At 42.4% G+C, this 9551-nt stretch overlaps 2 protein-coding genes across 3 annotated transcripts in view; one reads left to right on the forward strand and one right to left on the reverse strand.

Annotated features, from left to right (window-relative positions):
- Positions 1–78: 78 nt before the first annotated feature.
- On the reverse strand, positions 79–3094 carry LOC136666453 (zinc finger protein 345-like). Its single transcript, XM_066644632.1, has 2 exons — positions 3039–3094; positions 79–2041 (listed from the first exon to the last, which is right to left on the reverse strand). The coding sequence occupies exon 2, from the start codon at positions 1943–1945 to the stop codon at positions 827–829; it is 1119 nt and encodes a 372-aa protein (XP_066500729.1). The 5' UTR covers positions 1946–2041; positions 3039–3094; the 3' UTR covers positions 79–826.
- Positions 3095–8131: 5037 nt separating this feature from the next.
- The window catches only part of slc5a5 (solute carrier family 5 member 5), an 11589-nt gene continuing 10169 nt past the window's right edge, over positions 8132–9551 (forward strand). For both annotated transcript variants that reach the window (XM_066643832.1, XM_066643833.1), the window contains exons 1-2: positions 8132–8216; positions 9144–9551. The exon at positions 9144–9551 is cut by the window's right edge and continues 27 nt beyond it. In XM_066643832.1, the coding sequence (XP_066499929.1) occupies positions 9210–9551 (342 nt within the window). In that variant the 5' untranslated portion in view covers positions 8132–8216; positions 9144–9209. The remainder of the gene's footprint in view (positions 8217–9143) is intronic.

Below are 9551 nucleotides of genomic sequence, written 5' to 3' on the forward strand. Positions count from 1 at the left end.
TGACATTCCTCTACAGACAGAAAGGTTATGTACAACAAAGAAAACAAAACTTAAATATATTTTATCTTTATTGCACCTATTGTTCATTTTAATGTTTACAATCATGCAAATTAGCAAAATGTATATACACTGATCCACCATAACGTTACAACCACCTCCTTGTGCATTCGATCAGCTCCACTGTCCACACAGGAGCACTCTGTAGTTCTACAATTACAGACTGTAGTTCATCTGTAGCTCTGCATACTTTGGTAGCCCTGCTTCACCTGTTCTGGAGAGGTCAGGACCCCCTGTGAATCTGAGATGAGGTGATGTCTTCCGTAAAATATTCAAGCTCTAAATAAAGAAGAGATGCAGGTCTCACTCAGTTTTATAAACTGATGTATAACGTTTTAAAACGGTCACTTTATCGCAGGGGGTGGGCAATCTTATCCACAAAGGGCTGGAGCGGCTGCTGGATGTTGTTTAAACCAAGCAGGAGGTCACATGATCAGATTAAAGGAGTGCAATCAGCTGTTCTCTGAATGGACTACAACCCAGCAGCCACATCGCCCCTGTGTGGATAAGACTGCCCACCCCTGCTCTAGTGGCCCATAAAATTCAGTGGATGACCCCTAGGTGTCACTAAATCCCATCTTAAGTTTATATAAACAAACATGCATCAGATTAGAAATACAGAAATAAACAATAAATGAATCGATATTGACATATAAATATAAATACATAAGGAAATAAATAAATTCATTTAATCTTTTTCTCTAATTTAATTACGTTTTGGTCTCTTTTTATGACCAAAAATTATTCATGAGCTTATTTCTTTCAGGGGTTATTTGTACATTTGTTGTTTACTTAAATTCACTTCATTTTTTTGTTCTCCGTAAACGTGAGCCGTGTGCGGCTCATTATCATTTAAAGGAACAGGTGCTGAAAGCGGGCGTTCTGAACAGGGCTGTTTACACAGGGGGAGAACACTGCTGTGGGGCTCGTGGGGTTTGGACCAAAGCAGGTCACAGACGTTTGTCTGAATGTCTGAGAGATCTCCCTCAATCTGAGCAGTGGCACCGTGTCTCTTCTCTGTGTGAAGACGCTGGTGTTTTCTGAGATTCCTTTGTCTAGTGAAACACTTCCCACACTCTGGGCAGGAAAACGGTTTCTGGACGCACTGGTGTCGTTTCATGGCGTACTTTTGAGCAAAACACCTCCCACATCCCGAGCACTGATAGGGTTTCTCTCCCGTGTGAATGCGGTGGTGTTTTTGGAGATCGTTCAGGTAATTAAAGCTCTTCCCACACGCTGAACAATAAAACGGTTTCTCTCCTCTGTGGACGCGCTGGTGCCTCTGGAGATTACTCAGGTGATTGTATCTCCTCTCACACTCTGTACACTGGTACGGTTTCTCTCCCGTGTGAATGCGCTGGTGTTTCTGGAGGTCGTTCTGTCTGGGAAAACTCTTCTCACACTCTGAGCACTGATACGGTTTCTCTGTAGTGTGAACGTGCTCGTGTTTGTGTAGATCGCTCTGTTGACTGAAATTCTTCCCACACTCTGAACAGGAATACGGTTTCTCCCCTGTGTGAATGCGCTGGTGTCTTCTGAAGGCGCTCTGATGACTAAACCTAGTCCCACACTCCAAACACTGGTACGGTTTCTCTCCGGTGTGAATGCGCTGGTGTCTTGTGAGAGCGCTCTGATGATTAAACCTTTTCCCACACACTGAGCACTGATACGGTTTCTCTCCAGTGTGAACGCGCTGGTGTCTTATAAGAGCACTCAGGTATGTAAACCTCATCCCACACCCTGAGCAGTCGTGAGATTTCTCACTGTGTGTACTTTTCTGTGATTGTGAGACGGAAGGGTTTGATTGGGAATTAGTTGAAGATGTTTCCTGAAAACTGGAGCTTCCACGCACTGTGTCCTCACAGTGAAGCTCTTCTGATTTCAGCATTGTGATGTATTCTTCTTGGAGATGTTGCTGGATATATTTGTGGAAGAAACATAGATTTGTCCGCGACAGGAGCAGGCGTAGAATGTTTTTTCTAATCTGGAGAATAGAGGGAAAAAATGTAAAATTTAGTGTCAATTGCTGTCGTTCCTCATATTGGAAAATTGAGGTGTTACATTATGTTGCAAATATCTATCTCACAAATCGGCCTGAATTCTAAAGGTTTTAATCAACTTAGGCAGCATTATTATGTAAATTAGCCCAGACAATGTTTGAAGGAGGTGTCTGCTCCATCCTGTTTCAGCACGGCTCACTTCAGATTATTATCTGACTATTATAAATGTAAACAATAAATCATCTGTACTTAAAGTAAAACATGGTGTTCTGCATGGTTCGGTTTTAGGACCTCTGCTAGACATATGATGGTGATACATACGTTTATGACCGCTCTCTCTCTCTCTCTAAGCATTAAGACCCTCTACAATCACTATTTGTTTTACTGCTTTACTTATATTACTTAGTGTTTATGAGCGCCTTCTCTTTACTTAATTCAGTAATTATTCTTGTGTCCTGAAAGGACAACAAGCATCTGATTAGTCTAAATGTATTATCTGGAAACATCAGGGCTGGAAAAATTCAAATGCAAAGAAAACAATATCCCCAGGTTTTAGAAAAATAGTTTAAAAAAACAGAGTCAAGTCCAAAAAACAATTCATTCTTGGACATATTTAACTGAAGGAATTTAAGAGACATCGTGTACTTAATGCTCTCTGTGAGAATAAGTACACTATCCATCATGAGAGGCATTAAACAGCACTACTGTTATTGCTTTGCTCTCTCAGAACAGCTGTTTCCAAAACGGTTTCTATTTTGAAATGTACATTCCACCTTAAATAGCGCAGCCGCTATAGTCATTGTTTAAGGTGGAGCCGAAGACTCCAAACTGAAAGCCAAACTGAGCCTCGTAGCAGTTAAAGAATCTGTCAGTCATTAGAGAATTATCACAACGATATACAGAGGAAGCCCGGGGGCTGCGTAGTTGTGAGTTTAATCGCTTTATCTTGATGTTTTAGAGTGAATATTTTCGTGAGTTTACCGCCAGTTGTTTGCTCCCCAGTCGTGCTATGTTCCTCAGGCGCGTCTACACAGCGGTTTACGGTAGAAAGTGTAGCAGGAGCTCCGCTGAACAGCCAATCAAGTTGCGCTCTTATCTCACATGATTTGGACGTTTCGTCCGTAAAACACTGTGTGCGCACGTATAATTATTTTTTTCTATTTTTTTATTATTATTTTTATTATATGTGTACTTTGCCCTAAAATAAATGTCTTTTTTTCTTTTTTCTTCATTTGTTTGTAGTACAGGGGCAGTGTAGATCAGTTGTTTAAAGACTTTAAATGTGTAAAAGTTAGAGTTATTGTTGTCAAGGCTCTGATAACAGCTGTGATTACCAGATGTACTATATAATTACTCAGAAAACACCAACATTACACATTCTTAACGGTATAGAAGCTTAATAATATTTATTATAACAAATGAATTAACAGCATTTTAGAGCTAAAATAAGTTCTTCAAAAATCATTGTGATGGTTCGCTGAGCTGTAATAAGGAGAATAGAGCCTCTGTCATTGCATCTCCAAGCTCAGCACTACAGAAACTGCACTATGTAACTGCTGAATGCAGGTAGGAAACCTCTTAATGAGAACTGCACAGTGTTTTACAGCTCATGTATCACTTATAAAGACTGTGACCCAGTGAGAGACTGGACAAGAATATACCTGCTGTTAGTGGCTGCTATTATCGACTGAGGAACTCCGTCTCCATCTAAAAGCCTGTGACCTTGTTACTAGCTTAACTCCAAATGAATCATATTTGATTAAAGATTTTTGAGAAACCTAAATCAATGTGATCAATTTCTTCCTGAAAAACCTGATGTTTATAATTAGACACATGTTCTGGTCCCTGGTGTATTATCCATGAACTGCATGCACCAGAAGACTTGCAATTAATGCATCCAAAATGGCCGTTGGCTTCCTCTGGGTGCTTCGGTTTCCTCTCATCGTTCCAAAACACATGTTGGTAGGTGGATTGGTGACTCAAAAGTGTCTGTAGGTGTGAGTGAGTGAGTGAATGTGTGAGTGTGGTGCCATGTGAAGGACTGGTGCCCCCTCCAGGGTGTATTCCTGCCTTGCACCCAGTGATTCCAGGTAGGCTCCGGACCCATCGCCTTCCTGAACTGGATAAGGGTTACAGACAATGAATGCATGAATGAATTCAATCATACATTCTACATTTTGTCATGTTATGATGACTGTGTGTCATATTAATAATCACATTCTCATTTTATTCAACAGAAAAGAACCTAAAAAATCAGTGTCACTGCGCGCCGTTCCCGACTCTGTCTCCGTTCTAACAAACCCCCATCTGTAAATGGTCTAAACCCACACTGACACAGACCTTTGGACACAGTATTGTCCCCAAGAACAGAACAAATCCATTACAGTCTTCTGCAGCTTTTTCCTGATGGAGCTCAGAACCAACGCAGCGCCCAATAAACTCTTCACTTTTCACACGGCTTCAGTTTTAGGTTCTTTTCTTTTGAAGAGCAGACAATATTGAAATTTTGAATTACAACTTTTTTTTACACCAAAATATGGACAATTTTTGTAGCCTCTGGCTCTTCAGGCTCTTATTTTTGCCTGTGGGTCTTACAGGGAGAACCACAAAGACTCTCCCTGACATATTAATTCCCTCAAAAAAAATATCAGTGTGAGGCTCCATAAGATGGATCTGGAATGACTTCATCATATTTGTAAAATGGATAGACACAATTGAAATATGGTGTGCTCCACAGTTCACATTTTCCTTGACATTGCTACAACCACCAGATCTTGGTCCAATACAAACAACCACTGGCACAGAGCAGTCCTGGAGGACCTGACGTCTGAGCTCTGTGGCCAACCTCTCCTCACAGCTCCGGCCAAGTCACCCACAGTCATCTGATGTCCATGCAGAAGCCCCAGGGAAAGATCCACAGTGGGTTGTAGGAGGTGTGAACATTGCCAAAGCCAAGGAATGCAAAAGGACACAGTGGAAATGCAAGGAGTGGGATGTTGCCCTGTGTCTGCAGTTGGACAGAAACTGCTTTGCTGAATGACATATTTACTGCATATTTAAAGCTTCTACTAATGTTGAGTTTTATCAAAGTTCATAAATATTGTACCAAGTAAAGTGGCAGATCACACCTTTAGGCGCTACAGATGAGTCGGCACTGGTTAGCTAGAAGTGCCCTGGGACAGAACCACACTAGAGATGCAGCCTACGGAAGATGTCAGATTTGACCCAAATATTCAAATCTAGACAGGAGAACAGGAAGGTCTAGATTTAAAGACTTGGGGCAAAACCTGGCATCTTCCAAGAGTCTCTTCACACTTCAAGGCAACATTCACGATTTTAATCAAAAACCCTGTGTATAAAGCTCTGTGTGTGTGTCCTCTCCGTGTGCTGCTCTGCAGTCGGTTTGCTCTGGAAACCACTCTAATGTGTTTACGAAGCCCCAGTGTCTGTAAATGGGTAAAAAAACAAAGTGTCTGGGTCCGGTGCTAGGCTTTCTCTCTCTCTGCTCACGGCAGAGAAACGCCATCTGGAGGTTTTTAGACAACGGAGAGACTCCAAACGCTGAAAAGCACCAACCGAGATGAGGATGTTGCTCTATTGCTGCTCCATTGGGGGGTAACACTGACTTATTTTTGCTGTTTCAGATCACCTAAGGTGGAAATGTATCCAAACTCAGGAGACAGCTAACTGCATGGAAGTAAACAGACCAAAATGACTACAGAACAACTCCAGTTACAGGTGGATATCTGTGGTAGTTTCTGTGGAAGTTAAACCCCAGTCACGTATAAACAAGAGTCGTTTTTTCCTCAAATACACGGTCCCACCTTAAAAGACATGGAGCTTGTGAACGTAAACAAATCAGAGTCTCCTTTCAGGCTACATCTATATTTTTTACATCTCTAATTTATTCTATTTCTTTTACTTTCTAGTTTTGTATTGTACTTTTATTAAATGTATTTTTTTATTGTATTTGTATTTTAATTACTTTTTAATAAATGTTTTATTTATCTTTTAGCTACTGTAATACTTCTGTATTCACCATTCACCATTGAATCACACATTGATGTGCCATTTACTGCGGTCGTTACATGATAAAAACGATGAAAGATCTTTGCTGTTTTCACGGTGACACCACCTCAGAAATGGCACAACAGTGACTTCACGGGGAAAGAGGACACAGGGCTGAGAAATGGCAGCTGTAATTCTAAAAGGTATTTGTGGGAGGTATTTGACCAGACACCGTTGCTGCGCAGCTCGCTGTCGTGGGAAACAGTCGTGGAGAGAATGAAACGGAAAGAATTTGAGCTCCCGGGCTGAGGGAGACAGAGTAAAGGGATGTGGTTTACTCGACAGACTGGGTTTACTTCACCAGGTGTCAGTCAATGACGCCATAACGAGGTTTCTGCTCTTCCCCATCGTCACTGTGTTCAGGTTAAAGTTGAAAACAGGATATAAACACATTTTTATTTATTCTCAATCTTTAAACTGCTTTGTGACACCATCAGGTTGTAAGAAGCGCTGTACAAATACATTTGACTTGCCTTGAGTTGACACAATAATTTTCTAACTCACTTGCCCTGACTCTTGCTTATGGACTGGTGCAATCCCTCCTCTGCTGGGTTTAACTGCAAATGCTTTTTCATTAAACCCTTTTTACCAGATTCCTTCTGTGGCATGAATTCACAGTGGAGATGAATGTTTTAGGTTCTTCCTCTATGTGACACTGTCCTTTATTTTGTTGTCTTTTTGTCCTTTTTCTGCACGTCCTGAGGAAGAAGGTGTCTCCTTTACGTTTGAAGACATCGCCTGGAATCTAAAACATACTTCATTCCAGCTTTACTCTTTTGTTGCATTAGATCTCAGCAGGTTATTGGTAATTCGTCTCGCTGCCAGAAACTAAGAACGATTCTGCTCAGATCCGAGGAGAAACCAGAGTAATGAAGACACATAGTCATCTCTCTCTCCAATCTCTAGTTTATTTGGGCAATCATCAGTGTATATGTGGCTTTTGTCACGTACACTTGTTATCTCTGATTACTTCCCGAAAGTCCCAGACGTTCTCGATATGATTCTGCTCACTCACTTCTTACTTCTCCTTACGTTGCCCTCTTATGTATTTTTGACATTTTGCTTAAACTTCCCTAAATCCAACTTATGATTTACCTGCAAAGCACTTCTCTTTTCTCAAAGGTTCACACAAGGTCAGGCACAGCACGTTCTGTTCTCTACCACTGTCACTACATATCGTCTACTGTGTTAGATCATCGTACATGGATCACGGTGTTAGTTTGCATTATTCCATCACACCGAACACATCTCCTTTTCCTGTTCCCAGCCAACTCACACACATAAGACCCAAATGCACAGCCTGAGTACGTATTGTCGAAAGTTGAAACGATGGCCCCATATGCAGATGCCCTCTGGGGGTCAGTGTACACAACCCACACTGGACTCTTACCCAGTGGAGGCAGCCCACATGTCCCATTTCTAGACAAATATAAAGGAAATATACCACACTGTGCAAAGGGCTTACGCAGCTGGAATGATGATTCATTATTTCAAATTATAATCTCAATGAGCATGGTGCTTCTTTAAATTGATATAAAATTACAATAAACACACAAACAAACACAGTAAAAGTAAGAAGTAGGCGCTGTGTTGTGAGGGAGTGAAGAACAGTGTTTTCAGATGTTTCCTGATCATATGGATTTATTAAATCTACAGCACACTTCATTTAACACAGTGATGTATTTATTAACCTCTGACACTAGAGAGTAGAAAGGGTTAAACCAACACACAGACATATACACACACACACACACACACACACACACACACATGGATAATGTAGTTGGGTTTATTCTGATATCAGAGAGGGGTTTGAGTAAATAAACTCTTAATGCTCAGATAAATGATGTTTGAAATCTCATTTTCTCTTGTTTCTAAATCTTCTGGAAAGTGCTGTTCATAAAGTGTCTGTGTGTCTCAGCACCTCAAGTGGCTCCTGGGCGGTCAGGTAGATCCACTCCCAGCAGAGAGAGCACCACACACACACACACACACACCCACACTTAACAAAACCCTGGTGTGTGTGATCTGAGAAAATATTTTTCATTCAGCTGCTGGACTGAGAACAGAACTCTATCAGAATAAACAGAGGTAAGGTCCCTCTCTCTCTCTCTCTCTCTCTCTCTCACTCTCTCTCTCTCTCTCTCAGTAAAGGATATTGAGTAGTCTTATATGTGATTAATCATTATCTTTCATTACACAGTCACAGGGGGATTGTTGCAAAGTGGTTAATTTCATATTGATTCTATATTTTATTCTGATTATTCTCTTATGCTGTGACCTCTTTCCGAGCCGTTTGTCTCTCCTCTGACTGTGTGTCACTGGTCTATGACCTCGATGTTCTGGGCGGTGGGGAGTTGTTCATGGAACAACTGAGAGTGATAACATTTTCTATAACGTGTGTAGACTCCCACTGACAGTGGGCGAGAGACTGACCAGGTCTTGACCGAGTAACACCTTTGTAATCTTTTCCATTTCCACTTTCAAATAAAACATCTCCTCACCTCTCTTCTAGACTCTGTCTAATTCATTCTCAACAGCCTCCACGAACACCTCAGTCCAGCAGATGTGGATCACAAGCACAGCTCCAACTCGTCCCAGAGGAACTGCACGCCTTTAAGGGCTATGAGCTTCTGATGTCAGTGAGGAATATTAAGGCGTTTATAAAATAGCTATAATCCTGTAGGGCACATGCCTTTGAAGCATATTCATCCACAACTGAGCTGTACTTTCTGGGATGAGTTGGAGTGGTGAATGTGATCCACAACTAATCACCAGCCCCTGACTCTCACTGACGGCTGAATACCATCACATCCTCACAGCAGTGTCCTGTTTTCTTTTTATGAAGCATTCCTAGAAGAGTAGAGACTGTTTGTGCAGTAAAAGGAGGAACACTCTGTCTCAGCTCTTTCTCACTTCGCCCTGGGGGTTAAACAGCAGTGTGTTTGTGGCTGATAAAAGCAGGGGGTTGATGAGGAATTCTAAGCTAATCCTGGTCCAAACGTCTTGTTTGGACAGGTGGACTTTTAGGGGAACACACGGACCTCGGCCACTCTCTCGGAGGAGTGTGTAAGGAGAGGGAGGATGAGCAGCAGTGGACAGGACGACGGGTCAGGGCCCCGGGGCTTCGGTCTGGTGGATTACGGGGTGTTTGCGGCGATGCTCGCGGTGTCAGTGGCGATAGGGCTGCTCCAGTCCGTCCGTCTCGCCTCCGGACGCTCGGGTGTGGACGACTTCTTCACCGGGGGCAGGAGGATGCCCGCTGTGCCTGTGGGCATGTCCCTCTGCGCCAGCTTCATGTCCGCGGTGCAGGTGCTGGGCGTCCCATCCGAGGCGTATCTCTATGGCCTGAAGTTTCTGTACATGTGTCTGGGGCAGGCGCTGAACTCCCTCCTCACTGCTCTGCTCTTCCTCCCTGTTTACTAC

This window comes from Hoplias malabaricus, chromosome 14 (genome assembly GCF_029633855.1).
Source record: "Hoplias malabaricus isolate fHopMal1 chromosome 14, fHopMal1.hap1, whole genome shotgun sequence".
Classification (NCBI taxonomy): domain Eukaryota; kingdom Metazoa; phylum Chordata; class Actinopteri; order Characiformes; family Erythrinidae; genus Hoplias; species Hoplias malabaricus.